At 42.2% G+C, this 25566-nt stretch overlaps 1 protein-coding gene across 12 annotated transcripts in view; it reads right to left on the reverse strand.

Moving 5' to 3' along the window:
* The window catches only part of lrmda (leucine rich melanocyte differentiation associated), a 266124-nt gene that overhangs the window by 93915 nt on the left and 146643 nt on the right, over positions 1–25566 (reverse strand). For 8 of the 12 annotated variants that reach the window (XR_015067407.1, XR_015067404.1, XR_015067398.1 and 5 more), the window contains exons 6-10: positions 24492–24576; positions 6978–7119; positions 5624–5690; positions 1249–1333; positions 111–253 (exon numbers count right to left, since the gene is read on the reverse strand). Coding sequence is in view for 1 of the 12 variants with exons in the window: in XM_085922107.1 (XP_085778233.1) it covers positions 7040–7119; positions 24492–24576 (165 nt within the window). In the remaining 11 variants the exon portion in view is untranslated. Of the gene's footprint in view, positions 1–110; positions 254–1248; positions 1334–5201; positions 5305–5429; positions 5691–6116; positions 7120–24491; positions 24577–25566 lie in introns of those variants that run through there. The other 4 variants (XR_015067401.1, XR_015067399.1, XR_015067408.1 and 1 more) reach the window with 4 other exon arrangements.

Genomic DNA, 25566 nt, shown 5'->3' on the forward strand with positions numbered 1-25566 from the left:
AGATGTGTGTGTGTGGTGTGAGTGTGTGCGTGATGTAGAAGAAGAAAAAGTGACCTTGTAGCTGCAACATTTGAGGCTGAATGTAATTGTCAAGAGCAGCTAATCTTTACCTGGGGGCGATTAACAGAATTAAAGGAGAAAACAAAGGCGCGGGGGCGGGGCTTCTCTCTTCTTTGCTGCCATTTGTAATTTCCGTGTGGATGATGTTGATGAATCCTTCTCTCTTGTTCTTGTTCATGCTTTTGTCTTCTATCTTGGCATAAAAGAACAAGGAGGGCAATTGGTTTGGGCAGGAAATCATCATGAACAAACAGACTGTCATCATTGTAGTCCATTAGAAGAGACTGGACTACAATTTGCTCATCCATGTAGAAAAGTAAATGTAGAACTATATTTCTGTAAAATATTACATGCAGTAACTTCTTATTGATTGTAGTATTATAAACTTTGCCGTTCATTGTGAAAGAATAGCAGGCTGATCGAAATGTTTGCAAAGACAAGGCAAGGTTGGAATCTTCATCCTGCCTAGTGGGAATAAACCCACTGCAAATATTCTCATGTGAAGGTTCATGCTTTTCCACAAAAACAAGTCTAACAAGCAATAATAAGCCTGGAGCTCAGGCAGGTCCTACTGTCTCATAGTAATCAATACATTTGTGCTATTGGCATCAAATCATCATGTGCTTATTATTATGAGGGGCTACTGTTCAAAGTATTTCAAACATCAATGTCTGAACTTAGAGGTTAGTGGAATCTGTTTCTGTACTTTATATTAGACTCTTATTTGTCTCTATTCTTGGCTAGTCACTCGGGCTAGTTATCTTGGCAACATCTATCAATCCATCTATCTTACAGTAGCTACAGTACCAATCATGTCTCTCTCATAGCTGGAGTAGCAAGGTAGCATTTGGGCTATAAACAATATCTGTGTAATTTAGATTGTGCAGTCTGTTCCTATTTCATCCACAATAGTAGTATATTTTTTAATATATTAATTTCTCATAAAATTCATGAAGGTAGAGAAGACAAATGCAATTCAATATGTTGCCTTAACATTATGTCCCAAAGAGAACATACTTCAAACATTGCACTGACCACTTATTGTTTATGAGTTCCATAAATTGCACCACGTTTGCCTCTACATGGTTTTCATGATTCAAGGATTTAATTTGTGCCTTGACAGATGTCCTCCCGAGATGGGCGTTAGGTGGGATTTCCATGTTTTTAAGAGAATGGACTCACGCTCACCTTCTGATGGCCATTTGTCACCAGCTGGAGTCAGCAAGCCAGGCTCGTGAGCGTCAGTCATCCTATTGCCTTCCTCCATCGCTCCCTGTGGGAAGGTTGGTTGCAAAACACACAGGCATCCCTCAGGTCACACTGATAAGTATGTTCATATGAAATGTAGGAAGTATGTTTTTTTTCTTCAAAGACGTTTATGTTCGCAGGGAATATGGTGCAGTGGGGGCCGGGGGTGTAATTCCAGTATTCACACTGAAAGGCCACAATAGGGTTTGCCTAAATAAAATCGGTAAGTGCCCGGTGTAAAATGGCATGAGAATTTGTGGTACAGTATTGCATATTAAATATTACAAAACTAATTTTAGAATGGAATTCAAGTAATTAATTGGGTCATTGAACGGATGAAATCTAAACTTTTTTTTTTGTGAATCAGATCATAATTTGCAAGAATAAAATTTGAGAATGAACCAATTTGGGAACTGTATTCATTTTCACAAGGTTAAGGGAAACATTTTTTTTTCCAATTTATTTCATTTTTTGTAAGGGTCATTAATTACAAGTGACATTTTTATTATCATGAAGATATACAATGTCTTTGCAGTTTGTCGAGCACACGCACATGGACGCGGACACATCCATGTGCTGTGCAGGAAGAAGCTGTAAATGTCAATGTATCCCGGGATGTGCGTTCAAATGTTTGATTGATGAAGTCAAGCATGTAAAATCAATGGCTGATGCTTTGTGTCGTGTTAAATAAAGCCTCCGAAGCCCCAGGGCGTAAACATTAACATGCATGCATTACATGCGTGTCTTGCCGTGCTACTGCAATTCTCTGTCATTAGCGCCTTTCTCCTGCCAAAATGCATGTCGTTGTTGTTTTAATGATGCCTGTGACACTGCAAAAGTGACAATGTCTGATTTAATATTCATATAACATGCAACCATTCTAGGATTTCACTTTTTGTTGCTTTGTCTCAAGAAAAAAAAAAACGGATGGGCTATAGGTGACCTACCACTAAGAGAATAAAGTTTACTTCTAGAGTCCAAAGTGAAAAAAAAGTCAGAATTTGATGATGATAAAAAACAGTAAATAAATTCTGTTTTCCATAAAAAATTTAAAAATAAAATAAACAATCATATTCTAGATAAAGGTCAGTATTTTATGTGAATAAAAAAAGCAGCCATGCAACTGACAGTGTCAATGATTAATATTCATCAGACCCTCGGGATGCTCACATTAATTATGCTAACAGGTTCATTTAAGTGCTTGATTCAAAACAAGCAATGCATGTCCAATAAATGACACAACAATTAAGTACAAAAACGAGAAATACCTTTTCTAATAACAGAAGACAACAAATGGAATATTAGTAGTATGTGAAAAAATTGAAAATTTTATACGCATTAAATCACATTAAAGTAATAAACAAGGTATTTTAATAAAATAGCTTTTAAAAAAATACCTTTTTGAGGGAAAAACATTTTATGCGACCAAAGTTAAAATATTAAAAAAATCATGGCTCTCCTTTTATCTGAGCTGTGACTAGTAACTGTAATGTCATTTTCATTTTTCCCTATGACATCCTCATGTAAATAATGTGGAAAAATACAGTGAAGAGCAGGAGTAACATGCGCTTCTAATAAACTACAAAACCAGAGGTAAACAACAACAACAAAGACAAGGTTTTTTGTTGCCTCCGTGCAGTCATTGTGATTGGTTAGCGCGTGTTATTATTTCTCCTTGTTCACGGCAGTGTAATAGAAATGCCAAGCAGGCGGCTGATTTACTCACTTAGTCAAATAGTCTTCTCAAGGCCTTTGGCGGCATAGTTGTGCACGTGAACACAACCTTGAAGCTGGCAGGCTGTATATTATTCGCATCAGGGCCACCTTCGCAGCCCCTGAGATAGGCGAGACGCGTTGAACGTTGTTTTACAGTGCATTAGGAGGCCTTAACATGTGCTGAGCTCACTTTATTTGCTCATACATTTGGCAGGGGGGGTTCGTGACAGCCTGATGGTGAGTGGTCGTCGTTCGCCTCCGCCAAGCCACTTGGCGTGACAAATAAGCCACCGGGAAGTCAAAGTAAGGCATTTATTGAGGGAATGCTGAGAATGCAACTGTTTTTTTTTTTTTCTGGGATTGGCCATGGATTTATGTTCCTATTTTAAAAAAATTGCAAGAAAAACAAAGAACAACATTGTCTGTTGAGAACAACACATTCACATCTGAGAAGCACACTCTTACCTGCCACAATTGATCGGCCTCTCATTCCCAGGAACGGTTATAATTTTTTCCCAGCGAGTGATGCGGTGTCACAATCAATACTCCCGCTAATGGTTAAGCATTCGCAACCTTTTACGGATATCAGTGAGGATCGATCACTAGTTCCTAATTGTCTTTGCATTCTCCAATGAGGTTATCTTTTGTAGTGCAAACAAGCCAATGACATTTTAAGAGCCTGGAGGTTGTGTCACATGACTCCATTGAGGTAAAGGTCAGAGAAAGCAGATTAATTCTTATTCACTATGTTTTCCTTGCGGCACCATGTGAAGGGGCTATGTTCTATTTCCATATAAAAAGCCATTTAATTATAGAGAGGTGAAGGCGCTTGTTCTTCTTATCAGAGGAAATGATAAGGGAGTAGCAGAGTGAAAGTCCATTTTGACATAATTGGCAGTGGAATTATTTATGACATTAATTGCCACATTATCGACTGGCTGTCAGCTCGCGTGTCAGTGTGTCCATCTTTCTTAGCACAAGCAGCCCGCTCAGCCTGAGGCCCCCTGACAAGCTAATTAGAACAGCACAGAATCCCCCCCCCAAACCTCCATCCCACAACCAATGACAAATGTTTCTTGTTGAAGAGCAAGCACGATGAAAATAAGGGCCACACTCGTCTAAATATCATTTTTAGCATTTTTTTCCCTGTGAAATAGATTCATTGGTTTTCTTTTATCGTCCTTAATATGTCCAATCACATTGCTGAATTTTAATTCTAATTCACCCCCTACTCAGCTCTGCTATCCATCAAAACAGGTTACTTCAAATTGTTTTTTTCACAATAAAAATATATTGTATCCTAAAATCAAACTACTTTTGGGATATCAAACAAAAACACAAAATCTGATTTTTTTGTAGCTGAAACACTAAGACATGCCTTATTTATTTTTGGAAGTATTATATTTCAACCATTTTTTTTTTTAAACGTGACAGGGACCCTCATTTTTCTGCTACCAGTGGCCAGTTGTCACTCAAAGACGAGTCCCCTTTCTTCCCGCAGCTCCTTGTATATTTGCATTAGCTGATGTCAATCAGCCATCACAGCTCTGGGCTTTGAATGCTGTGATGGGATGATTGGCCTTTAGTGATTTTGACAGGGGAGGGAGTCACAGAACAAGAGCGTGCCTTTTGGGGAGGTGAATCATGCACAGCCAACACTTGTATTGGTAGAAAATGATGAAATTGAATAAAAAAAATGAAATTTAGGAGCTTGTATGTTGTACAAATAAAAATGGTAAAAGTCAACAGTTATTATACCTAATACATTTCCAGCTAATGAATAGCAAATAACTAGCTGGCCAGCTACACTATAGATAAGCTAGGAAGATACCTACCTATCTATCTAGCTAGACAAAGTTATCTAGTTAGCGATGGGGTTCAACTCGTTTGTGTCAACCACCGCTGTGTTACTGACTCTTATGCTCAGATAGTCAATGGAAATGTCAGAGATCATGCACTATTGTGATCGCCTTCCATCAATTTGAAATGCGACCGTGGTCGGGTGGTCGTTCACAGTGTAGTGCCCGCCGACTTCCCACAGGAGTGTGTGACCATATTCCAGCTGACATGTCATTCAGGAGCGTGGTCACTAGTGGCGGCGTTTCAAAATGACAAGATTTATTTGTCTGCATTGTGATATGCTCACAGGAAACTGGGACTGACAGCCCAAGGAGGCAGGAAGAAGAGGGCCGCACAACAACACGCGCACAAGCATGCACACAAACACACACACGCTACAAATGTCATCCTTCCCCTGGCTGCGGCGTGCGCCCAGCCATCCTGCTGAAAAGAGCAGACATTTAAAAGTTTGTGACATGTGTCACAGGCGCTGCCATTGAGCCACTGCCGGTGACGGAGCTAGAATTGACAGGCGCTGAGCCACCGGAGCTGGCTGGAGGACATACCGAGTTTGGTGAGTGTCACTTCCCATCCTCGTCAACTGTGCGTTCCTTCTCGAACTGCCACACCGGAGCGCAAAGCGCATCTCGAGAACGGACGCCAGTGCCACGGCGCCTTGACATTTGCTCGTCTCTGAGCTCGTGAGGTATGCCTTTTTAAAGCTGCTAGGTTAATTAAGGTATAAGAGATGCACATTCACCTGCAGGCTGCGGCCTTCTTGACCCTGAACTCGGCATCACAGCTGCTGGCTGCTTGGGAACTTCCCGCTAAAGCAAAAATGACACGCTACTTCATCACAACAGATCAGTGACATTCTGCATTAGAATCCCCGCAGGCTTCTTTGCTAGCCTTTGTACTGTATGTGTGCGCGCTATGAAATATAAGACTTGGTTTCCACTGTCGGGTCCAGAAGTATTTGGACAATGCAGTTTTATACTTTGTCATGTACTACCATTAAGGAATTGCAGCCTGTTGTAGCTAGCCTTTTGCCCAGAGTCAGCTGGGACAAATTCTTTCACCATGTTTCAGGCTACACACGGTGATTTGAGCTTTCAATTTAAATTGACTGTTTTGCATCTGCCCAGCCAGATCATGTCAGTAATTAGCGACATACGCTAACATTGGCAACACGCCTGATGTTAACTGCCCTATGAGTTTGAGATTCGCAATGAGTCTTAGATTCAAGGCAAGTGTCTGGTGCAATTTTTTTATACTTTGGTTCAAATTAATCATAGGAGCAGGTACACAATCATTATGTAATGTTAACTGATTGAAAGAGGTGCTGACATAGTCACAAAAAAAGTACAAATGTTAAATGGCTAAACAATAGATTAAAAACAATAAAAAAAACAAAGTTTTGTGTCAGCATAAATGGGGAATTTGTCATAATGCCTGATTTGTAACATTAATGTTGGTCACCAGTCCCCAAATAAACAACAGCTCAACATGCTTATTTTGAAAAATAAGTATTACAGTGATAAAAGTTACAAAATATGGTCCAAAATGATATTCTAGATTACATTTCATTGATTAAAAACAGTGGAATTCATTGTACATTGTGGAATTCAAACATTCATTGTATCTTGCATATTCATTTCAATGTATTCATACAATCAAGGAGATTTTAAGATTTTCTTTTGCCATCTAGAATAAAAAAGACTAGTGAACAGATCTTTTTTTTTTTAATCGAAAGATTCCAATCGCCAACATTTTAGTACTTTCTATTTTTTGCCTGTGCGTGTGTGTGTGTGTGTGTGGGGGGGGGGGGGGGGGGATGTGTCCATGTCAGGTCTCAGGTGTGTGACCGTCACCCCTTTCACCCTTGATTAGTGGCAGCAGTAGATGGGTGATCCATCATGGCTGCCAGGCTGAGACATGCAATAGCTTGGAACTGTTTGTCACTGTGAGTGTGTGCTTGTGTGTACGCACACGCGAGCAGAAGGCAGCTGAACAAGTCAACAATATTGTCTTAAAAGATACCGATTGTTACCGATTCAAAGCAGTTGATTGATTTAAGTGCATTATCATCAGCGGAATGTAAATAAATAAATTACATTATTTTTCTTCCTGTGCGTCATTAACCATGTCCCTCTTGTTCCTGGACCAGACGGTGCCATCAAAGCTGGTCATTCTGGATGAATCTGTTGCCTTCGGAATGCTTGCCGTAGTAGACGTAACGGCACTTGGCGAAGTGGCCTAAAAACACCACGGCAATATGGTCAAAAGAAACCAAATATCAGATCATACACTTTAGAAGAAATTTGCCCAACACATCACAAGCTTTAAATGAAGAAAACCCCATCATTAGCATATGAAGTATAAGAAGGCATATTCGGCACATCCTTTCACCTTCAAGACAACACCTACGAGGACAAGCATAGTCCCCCAAACACACAACGCTGTGTTGTGCCATCAAGGCAGATGCGTGACATGTGAAGAATGCATTTGTTCATTCATTTAACAGGCGTATAAAACACATGACATCATAATAACCAATGGTGGATTCGCTAATGAACTCATGTTTTATTTCAATTTCTCCTTGCAAATTACCTCGTACCCTTGAGAAATGATGTCTTAAAAACTAGAACGTGTTTGTGAATGCTGAAATGCAAAAATGTAAATGAAAGTGTGTCATCAGACAACTAAAATGGCCGGCCTTTTGGAGGGCTATCGCGTCTCGAGTCACACGCCGCCACTTGATGAGGCGGGCGGGCCAGAGCTTGGTATCACCTCTCGCCAATTGAGGCAAGGACAAGTGGCATTAGTGCTGTCAATGATCCTCTGACAGGAGAACAACTACGTCTTTCGCCAGGCTTTCTAACATCAACATCAAGTGCGAAGTGAGAGCAGGAGGCGGTTAAAGAGGAGGGGCCCTACTGGGGAAGGTAGTGTCGCTCGCGGGCGGGATGAGGGCTGCTCCCACTACAATCACCTAATCCAAAGAGACGCTGTCAAGGGCGGGGAGAAGATGGCGACTAAGTGACAGAAAGCAGAAACGGGGACAGAGATACTGGTGCCATATTAGTGCCAAGCATATTCTGATGCCACCCTCAGTTTTAAGGCAACCTGACACGTCACTCTTCTCAAAGTGGTCGCACGCATGCACACACATATACCATCTATACATATGAAGTGTGCGGGCAGATGTGCACACAGCAGTCCCTTGCGGCAGCAGTGGGTGTTCTTGTCAGACTGCAGCAGTAGAAGCAGCCCACGGGCCTGAGGACAAGCTCAGTCAATCTAAATCTGGACTTTGTAGTGGAGCAGTGCTCATTTCCCCCCCTCGCAGCCCAGCTACTTGAGGTGATCCAAACACTCAAGTGTGAGAAGCTGTCACCTCCGATAAAATCCGGGACCAGCTCCATGCCTGCCTGCTCCCCCGGTGCGTGAGTGGGATTTACTACATGCTCATTGGTCTGTGTGTGTGTGTAGATGACAGTAAGGAGGTTCCAAACTCCAGCTGCCACATTTTGCCTGAGGACAAAGGTAACGTGGCTGGAGACTGGGCTTGACACCGCAGGACTTGGGGGTGTCTTTGTGCGCTCTGATCAGACAGGCACCGGACGGTTTGGGGGTGTGGGTGGCGATGTAACAGTCTGTTCCATGGATGCTGAGAAAAATATGATTTGCTGAGTTTTAGGAAGAATCGTTCCCATGGGAACTGATGGAGGTACTGGTAAAAGCCATTCCTCGAATTCAAAAAGCCTTGACTAACTATACAGGTGATATTTTAGTTTGCACTTTTACGATTCCATTGAGAACGAACTGTGAGCAACCTCATTTGAAAAGAATCATTTAAATTCTAAACTCATTAAGTGTAAATGAAGAACACAATGCAATAGGCCTCTAATAGCAGAAATTGCTAGACTTTGTAAGGATATTCCTCCAACTCTTATGGAGAAGCATGTCCAGGTAGCATTGTTCATGTTGCTAAAAAGACATCAAGCCCCTGTTGAGAGGACAACCCATGATGGAAGCACACTGTTGCATTCACCGAGAGGACAATAACGAATATCGACTTAATAAAGAGGAGAGAAGCTGAAAGAAGAACCGCAGGTGCCAAGTGACGAGCAACAGAAATGCCAAACTCTTAGTCTGCAAATATTTTTGTTACAATCCGTCATTTGAACGGCTGTTCCCGCTGTGTCTTATGCTTGTGTGAAAGTGGACTGCCATCGTGGAGTGACTGGGAAGTTATCCACTGAGGAGAGCTTTGACAATTTGGTATCAAGCAGAAGTTCATCAAGGGCGCTCCCAAAGGCGTCACAAGCACTTAAAGGGACGTGTAGCATAGTTGCTCTCGTTTTGTCTGCCATCTTTGTCCATCTTCTCCAGTAATAAGCACAAGCTCTCGCTGTGAAGGGAACTTGTCGGACTGTTTTTATGCATCTTTTAATGAAAACGGAGCTGGGATGTAACTAGAGTTAGAAAAGTCCAAGATTCCCTCTTGCTCTTCTTCCATTTAGTCTTTCTCTCCCCCAAAACTGGTCTTGCATCATCAGTGCTCACAAACTGTATAAAGTTTTTCCCAATAAGTGCCCAAGAACTGGAGCCCCTCGGTCCTTCTCAGTCCCTCACGGACAAGAGGTGAACTCAGCAGAGCGCGAAGGCTACAGGGCCCTTCAGCTTCACTTCATCTGTGAAGGTTAGCCATGAAAGTCTACAAATATGTACCCTCAAGCTTGTGTCTGCTGGAATCTTTGGTTGTTCAGTGGCTAGTCTCTTTTTAAGGGCTCCTATCCCTCGTCGACAGGTGAACAATACGTCCAGTGGAACGCTCCAACGTACAATTTGGAATTTGATTTTCAGGTGAAAATGTGTCAAAAGTTACTAAAAAACTATGAATGCAAAACGACATCCATCGCCCATCCAGTGCACCTGCGCCACAACTTTGACCTGATTTTGACTGGTCTAATTAAATTGTCAGGCACGCCAGGGTGTGTAAAAAAATAATTCTGTGTAAATTCCCAAACATAAAGTAGAATTGCTATGGCACAAAAACAAGATGTGCCACATTTTACACCCAGCGCACGTGCAGGTTCTTCTACAAGAGACAACTATTTGAATAATTTTTCAAAGATTAGTATATATAACTGAAAAATGACCACAAGAACCCAATAAAAATGCTGCAATTCGTGCACATTTAAAAAATATATATTTTTAGGTGTACATCTCACGTAATTCTTCGTAATACCTGCTGCCTCCCAAGTGCCGACTAATAGAGTAATCCTGTTTGTAAGACATTTTAAAAAAAGGCTATTCATTAGAGGGCACGCACACAAACACACACACACACGCACACACACACGACCCAAATTATGCAGCGATAAGAGAAAGTCAGAGAAGAGGGAGCCGTAGAGGCTTTAATGATTGTTCCCTGCATACAATCAGCTTGACTCTTTTCAAGGGCCATCAATATGTCACAGATGAGACATATCCGACAGATGTAGCTTTTAACATCAAGGTTATCTATTCTTGGCATGAATCCATTCGCTGTCTCCTTTTCACGTCCTATAACTTATTCCCCTCAGCCTCCCTCTTATTTCCTCCTCCATTCTTTTCCCCTTTTCACCAATTCCTACTTTATTTGCCCTCACCCCCCCACCTTGCTTTTTGGCCACTTAGCCAACAATTCCATCAGTACAGTCATCCATCAAGGAGGCTAAAAATGCAACGAGGAAGGGAGGTGGTGGTGGTGGTGGTGGGGGTGCAATTAACAAGGCAATTACACTTTCGGTATCTCCAAGGAGTGACAAAATACTAGCATGCATGTGGGGGAGCTTAGAGAGGGGGTCAGAGTTTTTCTGCAAGAGTGACTTATGAGCGTGAGATGTACGCTGCTGTGAGCCCCAGCTATTATTGTGCTCACCATCCATCTCCAGTCACCCTTTTATCAGCTCAGCCCAACGTCACGAGATGCAGTCAGCATCTACACGCTCCTCTGGGCGGGTGGGGGCAGGTAGACAGATAACCCCTCCGTGTCCCATAATCCAACAACCATTGGACTGTGATGTAGCTTGTTATGGCACGCAAAGCATGTTCCCCCTCTAGAATATTAAATGTGTGTTTCATTTCATGGATGGAAGACAATGAGGTAAATCAAATGACCAATGAAACCCATTATTCACTTTAAAAAAAATAAAGGCAAAGCAGGACAAATATACTCCAGATGTGTGCTTCTCTTATGCCACACAGCTGCTTTTTGGTTGTTAAATATGCCACAAACATGAAAAACAAAAGGGAAATAATGTTCTATTTGTCATTTAGTATGTTAACAAGCTGCTAGTACGTCATGTAAGCAACTTGTTGCTTAGCAAACGTTGGGCCAAAAGTCTGGGGGAAAAAATCGTCGGCCATATAAGGTGCCACTTTTCCAAAACACAAGTACAAATATGGCTGCTTCATTCTGTTGAATAAAATTATCACGAGGTGAATGTTATCATTTTAATGATGTGCATGCACACTTCATCATTTTAACAGTCGAGGTGACATCCGTCTCCCTCGTGGCAGGAGGGCTGAAACAAAACTCCCGAGCGCAACTTTGTGAAGTAAACTGACATTTACCATCCTGCAATAAAAAATATTTAGTCCATTAAACACAAATAGCCGCCGTCATGAAGCACGTCCCGCGGTCGGGCTGGCTCCCCTTCCCTGACTGTTTACTGCGGCCAAACAACTGCAGCCACTGCATGTTCTCAACTTCAGCGTATTGATTAAACTTTTAAATAGCTGCCATATAACCCTGGGACATCAGGGAGATTCAATTGTGTCAATGTTCATCTGTAATTCATTAGCCATTTATACTCTCCACATCCACATGGGCTATCAGGGAAATGTGGGCCATTTTTCACCCAGCAGAAGCCAAGGAGACGGCGGAGAGAAGCAGGAGGGAAGGGGGGAGGAAAGAAAGGGAAGGCTTGCTGACAGTAGAAGAACACATGCATAGCAACACTGACGCTCAGCTCATTCAAATATTTGGAACTGATCATTATATGCACATTTATTTGAGTATAGAGCAAGCTGTTGCAGGTCATCATGATTATATTTAGACTTGCTGAATCAGAAAGGCTATTTTGGAACACCCTGTTCCAAGTCACTGGAAGCATTTGTGAATTTGAGGTGCTTCCATCCTGAACATATATTTCAAGTTTGATGACATTTGACGTCAGGCAATTCAACTAAATATTTAAAGTTTTGCTGTGGGGAAAATGGCCTTTCCCGCAGTTCATAACAAAGAAATAAGTGTTTACGGAACTGTTGGAAGAATTGGAACAGTCTTCCTCATTTTGTATGGTGAATCAGACTTTTTTTTTTTTTTTTTCCCCCAAACTTCATTTTTTGTTGTTGTATTTTTCGCTATTTGATGGCCAGCCTGAACCTTATGGCTCGCTAATAGCAGGTCTCTATAGTATTATGATTTATTACATTCTCTTCCCAAAAAATATTAGATTAAAATAATATTGTTTTTTTTATTTTTTATTGCCAAATTGTGTTTTAATGCAGATTTGGCTTTGGAACGCAAGCCTATAAAAGAATGAAAGAACTACACACTGTACACAACTATCAAACTCCAGCTGTACAGATGCCACGTCTGCTGTGAAGATTTTATTAAGACATGAGGTTATAGGAAAGGTTGTTAAGGCGTCTATTCAAATGTATTTATTAACACGTACACTGCACAGTTATTTGGATTTGAGGCCACGGTTTGAGAAAACATGATAGAATTTATGATACCGTTCTGAATAGATGTTGTAGGAGTACCTAAAGATTGAAAATAATAATGCCAATTCTAAATTACATCCATGCCATGTAACACGGAAACAGGTATGTGTTTAACAATGTAAAACCACATTCCATCATCGCCATTTGACTAAATGGCCATATTCAAACGCTTTAAATAGAGGACCGCATTATTCACTGATGGCTGAATTACAGTTATAGGCGGATAAACGCCTATCAGTCGCTGTACTTCCAACCCGCGAGGACGAGAGAGGAAATTGAATTCCGGGGCACATAAATTTTGACTGAAGTATGATATCACTGTTGTGTGTCTGTGGCTGTGTGAGTGAAGGTGGAAGGAGGTTCTAATGGGGAAAAAAAATGATGAAATTAATTTTAGTGACATTTATTCCACACGGAGCCAGGAGAGAACAGTGGTTACAGTCGCTCTGGAGTGCGGAGATAAGACGAGGTTGCTTTCACCAGATTATGAAGTTTCCTCCAAGCGTCTTTCACGAGGCATCCGCCGTCATCGAGCAACTCTCATGGAAAACAATTACAAAAATCTCCCGTCAGCGCTACAATGACAAGACGATTACTTACTGCGCCAGTCAGTTAACGACATTGTCAAGCCTTAAGGGCGCGCTGAGCCACTAATGATGCCACTAATCACCGGTGCTCATTTTCTCCGTCAACATATGAATTGCACGCCACCGCACGGACGCCGTGACACTGATCGATTATGGTCTTCATTAGGCCCTGGATTTCTAATTAAAAGAAATGCTACAGATAAGTGTTCCAAAGCTCTGGCCAGGACGGTTGGAGAAGGAGGGGGGTGGGGGCTTGAAAACAGCAATTAGAGCCTCGGTGGTGCTCGGTAATGTCGCCGTTAATAGGAGCCGTTGGTGAGTCACTCCATGAAGGTTTAATCACTGGGACAGGATTCAATAACAAAAGAGCGCAATATTAATCACCAGAGAGTGATAACTTCACTGTTCATCTCTTTGACATTGGAGGAAGGGATGAATTAATGATGCTCGCCATCTGAACACATTAAATAATAATTATCAGGCAAAACAGCATGAAAGGGACTGCGCAATGAACCCCATTGTCAGGTCAATTACAACCGCATAAAAGTCTACAAAGGAAGGTAGCTTGTAGGTCTGCGGCCACGGCGCAAGGACACAAGTGGCCTCCGAGAAGGGGATTTGGCACAGACATAACGCGTCGAGTGCATCGAAAACGCATCTTGGTGAACACGCCTACCGTAAGACGCCGGCAGCGGGGCGCTGGCTGTGCGATGCATGTCAAATCGGTTGGCCCAAAAAGACAAATGACATGACAATGACAGTGTTTTGCTGGCTCCAGAACAATGTCAGTCGCTAAGTGCCACGTTAACTAAACTGCACAGACAATGATGGACTTCACGCATCGTTGCACAAAACAGCACCTCACCACCTGTCACCACCCATTTCCATCAAGTCAAAAATAGTGGGCAAAATTTTCTGCACTTTTATACGCATTGAATCTTGCTCCCAATGCAGTTTCTTCAACTGTTGCACTGTCAAAAAATAACATGAATCGAAACGATCCTTGAATGTAGCTTTGAAGCACAGACAAACAAACAATCCAATGGCTTGTTCAACATTTGCCAACCTGGCAAGCTACACCTGATCACCTTCAGTGCCCGGGTATCCTGGTCTTTGTAAGTGACTCAACTGTCTGCAGCCACACCGGCACCCCGTTATTAGAATCATTTCAAAGTCCATCCTGAAGCCTGTGAGGCAGCTCCTACCAAGGGCTCCCACTCCCGCCTGCTCGACCGAGTGCCAGGCCAGCCGGACAGTGATTGGACGTGACACAGTTGGGAGAAGGGCAACAGAAATCGGAGATGGCAGAGCGAGAGGAGGGCGGGTACGTTGGCCGGGGCCCTCATGGCGTACGGCACGTGCCCATCAACACGGGTGAGCGTTAGCCGAGAGCCACTTGTCACAATGATGGAAGGGCAGGATCACTCACGTCAAGGCTTCATCTAACTGGAAGATATCAATCTCCGAGGCCTAATCTGAAAGGACACACTAAAATATCCTTTAACATTTGCTGTCCCACCTCGCCTATGCGTGTGTCTCCGGCCTCCATCTCACCCTCACAGTTGAAAATGTGTCAGAGCGCCATTGTTTGCTCGCACTTGTTTTCACATGCCATTACCTCTGTCTCTGGCACTGACAGTCAAATTATGATGGACCAAAAGATATTTATGGCGATTCTTGGATAGAGTCTGAGGCATGCAGCATAGGACAAGTACCTATGACAAGGTTACAGGGTCTGTTTGATATTAACGGCGTTGGCTTTGTAAATACATGTACAGCACCAGGTGAGAGTGAATAAGTGTTTTTTTCATACCAATTTATGTTGCCGCCACGTATATATATATATATATATATATATATATATATATATATATATATATATATATATATATATATATATATATATATATATATATATATATATATAATGTTAAAAAATTTGAATAATTGAATTCTAAATAATAATTCTAAATAAATCTAAATAATTGATGATTCCAAATGCATAAATACATTTTTAAAAATGTAATAAAATTCTACTAGCAGTATATATCCATGCAGCAGTTATACAAAGATTGTTAGTAGCCTTGCACATAAATCGAACCAAGAATTGTTCATAGCTGCTCACTCAAGACAGATGGCTCGGCAGCATCTCTTCGACTATTAATTGATAAGGCATATCCACTGTTCGCATGAAGAGATGAAGCTATGAGGGCATGATTAACTGCTGATGTGTCTCACCTCATGAGAAATGATTTTCTGCTTTCGTCCGCCCGCCCCACCCGTGACACTCTTCGGACTGTCCTCGGCCTCCCTTGCGCATCCCCCTGACAGGCGGAATAATAACGCTCGTACATCACTGCCCCTGAAAAGTCCAATAACCTAAATCTTCACTCGCTGCACACCCCGGGACTCAATTACTTTATTGACATGTAATCTTCATAAGGGGAGAAATATTGAGCATGTAAGGTCAACTGGTTATGAAGACATATTATCATATTATCTGCATGAGGGTTGTAGGGGCTCAGACCTGACAAAGCTAATTATAATGGTACATGTTTCAGAGCTCAGGGCGTATTATCCGCTTGGCTGCTCGGTTGAGTCACAGCTGAGGTATGGCAAAGACGGGGATGAGATTTCAGGACTAATAGGGCCGGGATGTCTTCTCAGGGCACGCGAATTAATGAAGCCAAATATTATCGACTGCACATCACAGCATTAAGACCGGCGATTTGTCAGGGCTACCCTGTCAGAGGCTAGCGGCTTCATCGCATAAGTTGGCTGTGGAGGCTTTGTCTTAAGAAGCTGATGATACTACCCTCAAGTAATATTTCAAACAATTTGGTGGGTTTCTCGAAAATGTATCCAGCAATTATCATGGTAAATCATTGGCCTTTATAATTTCACCCAGAAAATGTTGACATATGTAGCTGAAAGGCTAAAAGCTATGGTTGAGTTGGTCACATTTTTATACCACTTTTTAACCTCATTTTAGAATTATATGATGTTGGGAATGTTAACTTTGTAACTTGAAACATGACCCCAATAGTTAACCTTTATGATGCGTAGTGCAGTTGGACTGAGGGTCTCAGAATATTATTATGGTCCCTGACTTTTGGAGGTCATGCTTAAAAATAGATTGTGGCCTTTATCATGTGCAAGCCAACCACGGGAGTAAAGGTAAGGAATTGTTTTTCAGTTCATCATTTCATATTTATGACTTAAAAATGTTTCACCTTGACGATGATTCAGCCACAGAGACTTATATCAGGTTACGTGTCAGTGAAAGATAATTTGTCATCATCGCAATCCACTTTACATTATTTCTTATGAGAAAGTTGTTTTGGGGGAAAAAATAAATTCCAACATTTTTGTAAATTGCCTTCCAATCTGAAGGTTCCAGTGTAAAACATTCAGGCTTGAAGGACAGATGGTTGTTATCACTTAGCTCCCAAGGTTATCTTAATATCATCCTTCCAAGCTGTGCTTTTTACAATCTATTGCCTGCTACATAAAGCAAAGCATGGGAGATAATGCAACAAATATTTCCTCACTGACACTAGAAGGCTCAGGACAAAAGAATATATATAGTTTAGCCAGAATCATATTGGGTCAGAGGGCGTGAAACAAACAGTCGGCTCGCCCAGAGACATTGCATCTCAGGGTCACAGTTTGCAAATAAAGAAGAGCACTGCCAGACATGCGAGCAACACTTTGTCCAATAGTGTGCCCCGCTTTCCGTGTCTTTGTTTTCTAACCGCCTCAATCCTTAACTCGCAAAAAATGCCCGAGATGGTGTTGCGTGGTCGTCGGGCGCTGCCAAAGGTTGTGTGTTAACACTTGCTAATGGTGTCAAACTGACATATTTTAGCTTTCTTGTGAGGCACTACAGGCACAAAAGCCTCGGTACAATAAAAAAAAAAAAGGGGTTTTTTTGGACTATAATTTGCTTGTTTGTGTAAAATAATAGGCCCATATGCACAACAAATACTACAAACTACACGCAATGCCACTTTTCCGTCAGCCATGATCCAGTTTAATGGCCACCGAACGGAAGGGATGATGTCTACATGCATAAATGTCCTGCGGGAGGACAGGGAAGCTTTTCATATCACAACAATCTGGGATAGATTTGTATTTCTGACCAAAAATGACTCAGTCAATCCGTTCGTCTCGCATTGCAGTGACACAGTGTGCCAGAAAGCATTCACAAATCAAATGACGACGATGAAATAACTTGTCGGTCCGTATTATCGTGACAGCGAAACCTGTGCCGTCTGTTTCAAGTGGCTTAATCAGTGAAATCGAAGTGACAGACTAAAAGGTTGTTTTAGGCTCGCTGGCATTTTTGGTGACCTCACTCTTTTGAGTCCCAAAGCTGGTCGAAACCTTAAAAGACCTAAAAGGCTGCCTTTTCTATTTTTTTGTACCGCAATGCTTGTTAGTTTGACATAATCGGCATTTAAGTCAGACTGGTACGAGTTGACCCACAAAATAAGTCCCCCTGTTTATGTTTGATTCAGCTCACTTTGTCACGTGCTTGAATCGCGAGTAAATCCCGACATGTGCAATAATGTCCGTCTTCTCAACAAAGGGGCGAATCCAAACAAGGCTTTCACGCAGCCCTGCTGCAATGAATAATCTAAATGGCACATAATGTGGGCTGTGCTGATAGTCTGACAACAGTTTGTGCTCACACGTCACAGCTTAGTGTCTCCCAATTGCATATTGATGTCAAGGCACCTGACAATAAATCAGTGGAGTCAGCGAGCGAGTGCGAAAACAGTTTAGACAATGGCCCGATGGAGCTTAGTGTAATTGACAGATGAGTCCGGCTCTTTCCGCCACAGTAGCTTTGGAGCACAGAGGACACCTGGGAATGATTGTTTACCATTTGGAGTCTTTTTGGAGGACATTTGATGTACATTGCAGTGTAAACAATCACCGCTGGTCGCTACTTTGACCGCTTATCAGTGATTCCTTGGCATGGATTGCGCTACTCTGATCACGCGTGACTAAAAAGTTCAATGAAGAACTACTTCTGTTAAACCATGCAGAATGTTCTGTCGGGCCACAGTGGTAATTTGTTGGAGCCATTAAGGCATGAGTGTGTGTGTTTGTTTTGACTGATTACAGTGTGTGATTGGTTACTATGGTAGTATAATGTACAAACTTGAAAATATTACATCACACACAGATGAGGATGTATGATGCTATAACCACTAAGAGACGTTTCCCAAGTATTACTGTTTATTATCATTATCCAATCTGAAACATGAGCCATTTGGAATGTGAGTAAACATCCTTAGTAATAGACAATAATTATTAGTGCGACTCATGGCAGTCGCTTCTTTTTAGCATGACAAGTTGTCCAGCGTCTGGCTGCATATTAGCGGCTATTCATCAGATTGAAGGGTCGAGAGCCACCGCACGCAGACAGACTCCGCCTGCTCGCCGAGCCATTTGTTTTGGGCTAACGACACAGAAGAAACCTGCTGGACCCGACATCCATCCTGCTGGAAGCAAAAATATCCAAAAGCATCTGGCGGCTAAGCCCTGTTGTAAATTACCATGATGGACTCCCACCATTGGAAACCACAAAGCTCGGCTGGAAAGCGTAGAGCGTGTCTCAGTTTTCCCTGACAACAAATCATTGAGGAAAATGAAAAATAGCGTAGCCGCTTTGGAAATACTGGAATTTCAAAGCTGCTTCTAGAAATAAGACCTTCCCACTTGAGCTGATTTATGTTCTGCTTCTCTTCTGAGAATGACCAATGCAACTGGGAAGTAGACCAAAGTCCAAAGCTTTTTCCCAAGCGCTCATGAGAGCTCATGTCCTTGTCTATCACGCTGACACATTGGGAGCGGAGGCCAGCACGTTACTTCAAACGCACATCTGTTTGCGCTTGAGCGTCGGGTGAGTCAGCTCGACTTTGTATCGTCGTAAATAGCGAAGGTTTGTCTGCAATGGTCACGGACGATAAAGATTTACGAGGCGTATTTGCCTGCTGCTGAGAAAACGCTTCAAAGTTGGTCATCATCATATTTCACAGCTGGTGGAAGAGGGAGGAAAACATATGACGGTTAAGCTTCAATCTCATTGTTCACAATGCTTTATACAGAGACGGCAGACGTCGCAAGTCCGCCAAGTCGGTTTTGTCAGACACTCCGGCAGCACAGACAGACAGCCACTTTGCGGCTCGTCTCTGACATTCAACAACAGCCTGCCACTTCATCCTCTTTATGCTGGTTCACACTGCTGTGGGATGGCATCACGCTCCTTGGCGTGGAGTCGTCGCAAGTCAGCCACGTTGACTGAATGTTGGTCGCTCAATCACAAATGGCAATTCATGAGACAATTCCTCCTCATGCCTGTATCTAACGTCCTATGACAGAGTGGCTATTCCTCCTGAATCACTGCTATGGGATGGCATTCTCCTCCCTCTAAATGGGAGTCAGCTTGGTTGTGTTGGTCATTTTAAGACAAGCACTCACTAAATCGTTGTCTTTGACTTTCATCAGCTGTGGGACGGCATTGAGCACAAACCACATCATGGCCTGACATCCCACAACAGTCTCTTAGTGCTTGCTACACACTTATGTGGGACGGCTTTCCAATCCTAGACCAATCACAAGTTTCTCATCTTTTTTTTATTGTTTGTTCTACGGTTGAGTATCGTTATTCCGTTGTGACCCTGCAAGCTTCTCTCAGTGACATCAAACAGCAAGGTAGAAAAAAAAGAGACAGGCATGTCCTAGAAGCGCACACAAACGGAATTATTCAAAAACTGCAAGAGAAGTGCCACCCGGTAATGGAGCGCTAACGACAATTGATGGAAGGCGGCTTCTTCGAGAGCTGCCACATCAAGAGTTCAGCAGTTAAAGCTGTCACCGAAGTCGAAGTGGCTACACTTGCATTTTAATACATGCAAAGGCAGACGATGCAGTAGCGTCTTCCATCCAGGGTGACAAAAAAAGGACGAGGACAGCCTCCAGAAGTCAGAGCGCATTACTCTGCAAGCGGACAGTGCAATAACGGATTGCTGGCCAAGCTCCCCTTGCCCCTATTGCTTCCCGATCCCACCTCATCCAACTTTCCAGTCATCCATCTCCATAGGCTCGGCTTTAATGGCCAGTCATGTTGGCGGGCCAATGCGCTCATGGGACAAAGAATATCATCTTACCGAGATAAAGGAAACAGAGCCTGCTTTCATCATCATTGTGATGAGCTGTGATTTGCAGCAGGAGATGCACTGCATCATCATTGAATGGATGCATTTGAGTGACGGAGCCATCTATGTAGGCTGCAATGATGAAAAACATATTGCTATACATCTGCATATATGCTGTGTATTCACCCAACATCTGTTGAAATATGAACGCATTGTGAGTCTGACAATATGTGACTTCACAGTTTCAACTAGTTTCATCCAGTTAGGTGTGCAAGGGAACAAATGATGCAGAAGAAGCAAAGAACCAAGAAAAAGGTCACATCGGCACAATGGCCTGGCTTAAGTCACCAATTGGAAGGGACCTACTCGAACAAAATCAAATCCATCCAACACTGTATATTGTGAATGGATAATTGTTGCAAATGTGATATGAAGATTTAAGATTGAGGGGAAAATAAGGAATCTAGCCAAACCACTGACTGATTAATTAAGAGGCCTGTCTTTTTGTCCATGTAAAAAAAAAAAAAAAAAAAAAAAAAAAAAAAAAAAAGAGAAGATAAGCCAGGCCTCTAAAATAAAATTGATTTGTCGTCAAGAGAATACTGTATCATAAAATAAAATCCAAGCCATGATGCAACCAATACTGATTATTCACAGTTACAATAAATCACTGCTGGCAAACTATGTATCGGTTTCAATAAATTAACTCCAAGGCCGTCAAAGTTGCTCGGCGTTTGGCTGAGTGCATTTGCGCAGAGAATCATGAAGTCATCAGTCAAAGCAACAACCTTTCCCTTCATAACGACAAGTTTCAACACTGGCTGTTTAGTCATCCATTAGTCATGCATCCCATCCAGATGTCTGCCGGCGGAGGCGGTGAAAGCAGCAGGTGTAGATCAGTGTGAGCCCAGCTGAGCTTTAAAAGGCAGCGCTTAGCACCCACAGTTCCGTCATCTGGCCTCTCCCCGGCCTCCACCAGCCTCTCGACAGCCCATTCCTCATCATTTACCCCTTTTTGGCAAGGCCCAGAGCCTTTCTAATGGGCTGCTCTGAATGCTTCCAGATGTTTGTTTATTTGTTGTGCTGCAACTATAAAACAGTTTACTTTCCAGTTTGGATCCGTTCCCATTGCTCCCATTTTTCAGGGTTGGTGTGGGAGTTGTGGCACACATCACCCCCCCTAACATGAAATGAATGCGGCAAACAAATGTGATGTGCCCCATGGGTGTCATCACAAAGTTGTTGTTTTTTTTGGTCTTTTATTTTTATTTATTTATTTTTTTTAAAGCTTTGAAGGCTGCTTTCCTCCTGGGATTTTAATAACAGTTGTGCACCATTTAAGATACATCCATACAAAGTAGCTGGAAGCTGGCCCAGAACAGCAAGATTAAAGGGGCCCAGGGCTCATACAGTAAGGCGCATTTGAGGCATTCTTCCTTGTCTGTTTACTTGGCTTGTACAAAGATATCCCTTTCATTTACTGTTGTCATCGTTGAGAAATGGCCTACTCAAATTTAATCTGATACCTGTATGAAAGCAGCTACTCCTACCGCCAGCCACATTTATTTACATATATACAGAGGAAATGAAAGGCGTTTTATTAAAATATCCCCGGCGCACATGGATATATCAATCAAGTCTGAAAGGTCTGTTTCACTTGTTCGACTATAATTAGATCTGTGAAATAAACTTGTGAGTCATCCATAGAAGGTGACAGGCTGACTAACAATAAGGGAGCTGCCATATTGTTTTGCACAGAACACGTGGAAAAGCTACGGTTGAATATACACTACAGGAGGGGTGTAAACTTGTTTTTATCACGGGCCACTTTGCAGTTATGGTTTCCCTCACAGGGCTGTTATGACGGTGACACTAAATAAATGTTTAATTGTTGCCAATTGTTGCGTATACACAACAAAGTGATGGATTGGGAATTTTCATTGCTCAAATAACTGTATGAGTAACAAAATAATTCTCGTAAAATCTCAATGTTTTTATTCATTTCACATGCTAATAAGAAATTTTGGTCGAGATTTTAGCAATGAACATGGAACTTTACATGATTTGTTTTTGAGGGCCACATAAAATGGTATGCTGGGCCAGATCTGACCCCTAGGCCTTTAGTTTGACACGGTGCAAGTTTTTAATGTGTTGCTCCTGTGAAGTCCCAAGATTGAATTTTTGGCATGCAATCAGGCAAAGATAAGCATAAATGGTAATCAAATGTGGATTAAAAACTCAAGGGTTAATTGGTTATTGGATAACTTGACTGCAGTAAACAGATTGACATACCAGTAGAAACTAACACGCTACCCTGCTAGCTGCCTACCAATGCTACTGTGGGAATCACACTGATCTACTGTAATCGCTGTCACAGGCACGCACCTATCCCCTAAAAAAAATAGAATTGCGCAGCGTAAATCCAAGCCGACGACATGTAGCATCAGGCAAAGTAGTTTATATATGGAGACACGCAGGCTGGGACTCACTTATGGAGTGTTAGATTTAGAGCGGACTTGACAATGGCGAGCAGTCCTAGGAGTCAGAGTCAAGGTGACAGTCGTGGAGGATCCTCGGGCCCCTCTGCCAGAGCACATAGTCCACTTTGCTCTGCGTCACGCCTTCAAGCAGACACTACGGATCCCTCCCCACCAACCTCCTCGGCAGCGTCTTTGTCTACTTCCATCCGATTTTTAAGTCCTATCCCGACTGCTCCCCTCGTCTTTTCATCTCCCCTTAATCTTTTCCTCTTGTTCGGTGTCAGACTCACTCTGCCAAACACTTCCATATCTCCTTTTTAATCCTGCCTGTACGTCTCCTCGCTGCCTTGTCTCCTCTAGTTTGACTCCTCAAGCCAGCAAAGATAGGAGCTTATTCTGGACTTGTGTCCTTGCTTTTTTTCATCCTTTTTTTGTCCCAGGGGCGGTGTGTCCTGCCAGTACTGCCATCCTCTGGGAGCTACTAGCAGCTGAAATTACCTCTGGCATACAGGTGACAGTGTGGAGTGGAGCGTGGGAAGGGGGGGGGGCATACATAGTGAAGCACTACCAAGACAATGCAACCTCACTCTACAAAAAAAAGCAAAACAAACTGTGTCGCAGTGAAAATCACACAATCATCAGCATATGGTCTCATCTTAAGTGTTTATATCCTAAATTGAACCCATGTAAACATCCCACTTGTTTGGGTTTAGCATCAGATAAATGTTGAAGTCAAACAAATACCTTAAAAAGAAGAGCAATGGGCTCGGAAGAAGCCAGACAAAGCTGACTTGGGAGGGTGAAGATGAGGACTGTGTTATCTATGGCTGCAGTACCGCAAGAAAATATCTAAGGCTGCAGTGCCGCAAGGAGAAAAAAAAAAAAAAAGACTAAACAAATGGAGACTGTCACCAGTGTTCAGATCTGAGACGGAATGGAAAATATTGCATCTGTCAGATGTCTTCACCTTTAAATGGACTCCTTAGCCAGGTCGGACTTGGACAAAGCACAGGGTTTACGTATGATGAGAGCTGCTCTACCAGTCAGGATCGGATGACACTGATCTGTCCTTGGCACTATAAATGGTTTGTGTGCAGGGACACTGGGGTTCTTTGTGTAGCCCACCGCTTGTCCTTTAATGTTGTTCTAGTCAAGTGCTTGGAAAGGAAAAAAGATCTTTGAAGTTGAAAATAGTCCGAAGAAATGTTATGCAGAATGGACAAATTGTTTCGAAAGGATGGTCGAGTACTTTGGGTCAATATGAGAAGTAATCAATGTCTTGTACTAACAAATCAAGGATGCTCACACGCTCCTACACGTACGCTCGGACCGGATTTAATGAGGATTAATCCGATTTATTCCAACTATCAACACATCAGACTGATGAGATCAATAAAACTAAAGATAGAATGAGTTCATTTCACTGAAGTTCAATAGATTTCCACTCCCTGCTTTTGTTGTGGTCATGACTTCTATTTACATAATCCACAGGCCTGGATTTTTGACCAAATGCATATTTCATTCTGTTGCTATTAATTACATACCTGTGTGTAAAACAGGCTGCCTTGAAAAGGTTATAATGTCTAAAAGGTCTTTTGTTTTGCCCTTACCTTTGTGGTTTGTAGCATCCCTGACTCCTCGGGGTAGAGGTGTGTAGGGCACAGAGCGGTTCTCAAATCCGGCTTCATTTAAGGGCTGCGAGAGAAGAAAAAAGCAATGCAGTATTTTAACGAGAATGACTTTGACAGCTTTTGACATGATGTCAAATAGTTGGAGAAGCCAGTCCTAGTTCAACATCATAACAAAACTTCAAGTAGGATTTCTTCTGTTCAGATGCTCAAAGGATTTTTACATCCTAATGTTGGACAGATACAAATTGCAACCATGCCTCAAAAATACAGTAGGTTGCAAAAGTCAAACAAAACATGAAGCTAATGCAGTCATCGTGTGGTAGTTCACGTTAGGCATAAGCAAATCTCAGCTCAGGATAATTCTAAAGGAGTATGCTGAGCTTCTTTTTTAATTACTGTTAATAATAAGAATAAGAATAAGAATAAAAATTGTAAATGATAATAAATGTCTGACATTCTAGGGAGTATTTTTACTTTGCTTTTTTTTTTAGTTGATGGAATTATTCCTGAAAGCACTGAATCATAATAACTCTCAAAGTCAGAAAAGTGAAGCAAATGTTACTTTAAGGAAAAACAACATAAAACAGCATTTGGAATCTATTGAGTACGTAATGTCCCCAAAGCAGGTCAAGAGTTTGTTGTGTTTTTGTTCTTTGGTGCACTTTCAAGGTCCAAAACATCCTCCTTCCTTCCCTTAGCCTTTTAACTAGCGGAGGAGGTACTTCATCATGACACGGCCATATCTGATGCCTTTGCAGAAATAGTTTCCTTTCCTGCAGAAAGGAATTCACCGGGCCTTTAATCATAGCAAGAGACTCAACTGACAAATACATATTAGTGATGGTTTTGGCGCTGCATTTTTTTTATTGTTGTTCCTCTACATGGCCATGCATAACCTTGAGAAATGCAACGGCCCCACTCTGCTAAATGGAACCATATTTATCACGGGCAAGAAGAGCACGTTGAATTGAAACAGATCAAAAAATGTGCTTTCAGATAGGATCTCTGAAAGGCATTAAGGTCGGCCAGCGTGTGTCTCATATTACATCAACGT

The sequence above is a fragment of the Syngnathus leptorhynchus genome, chromosome 10, assembly GCF_054491065.1.
Source record: "Syngnathus leptorhynchus isolate UIUO chromosome 10, UIUO_Slep, whole genome shotgun sequence".
In the NCBI taxonomy this organism is placed as follows: Eukaryota; Metazoa; Chordata; class Actinopteri; order Syngnathiformes; family Syngnathidae; genus Syngnathus; species Syngnathus leptorhynchus.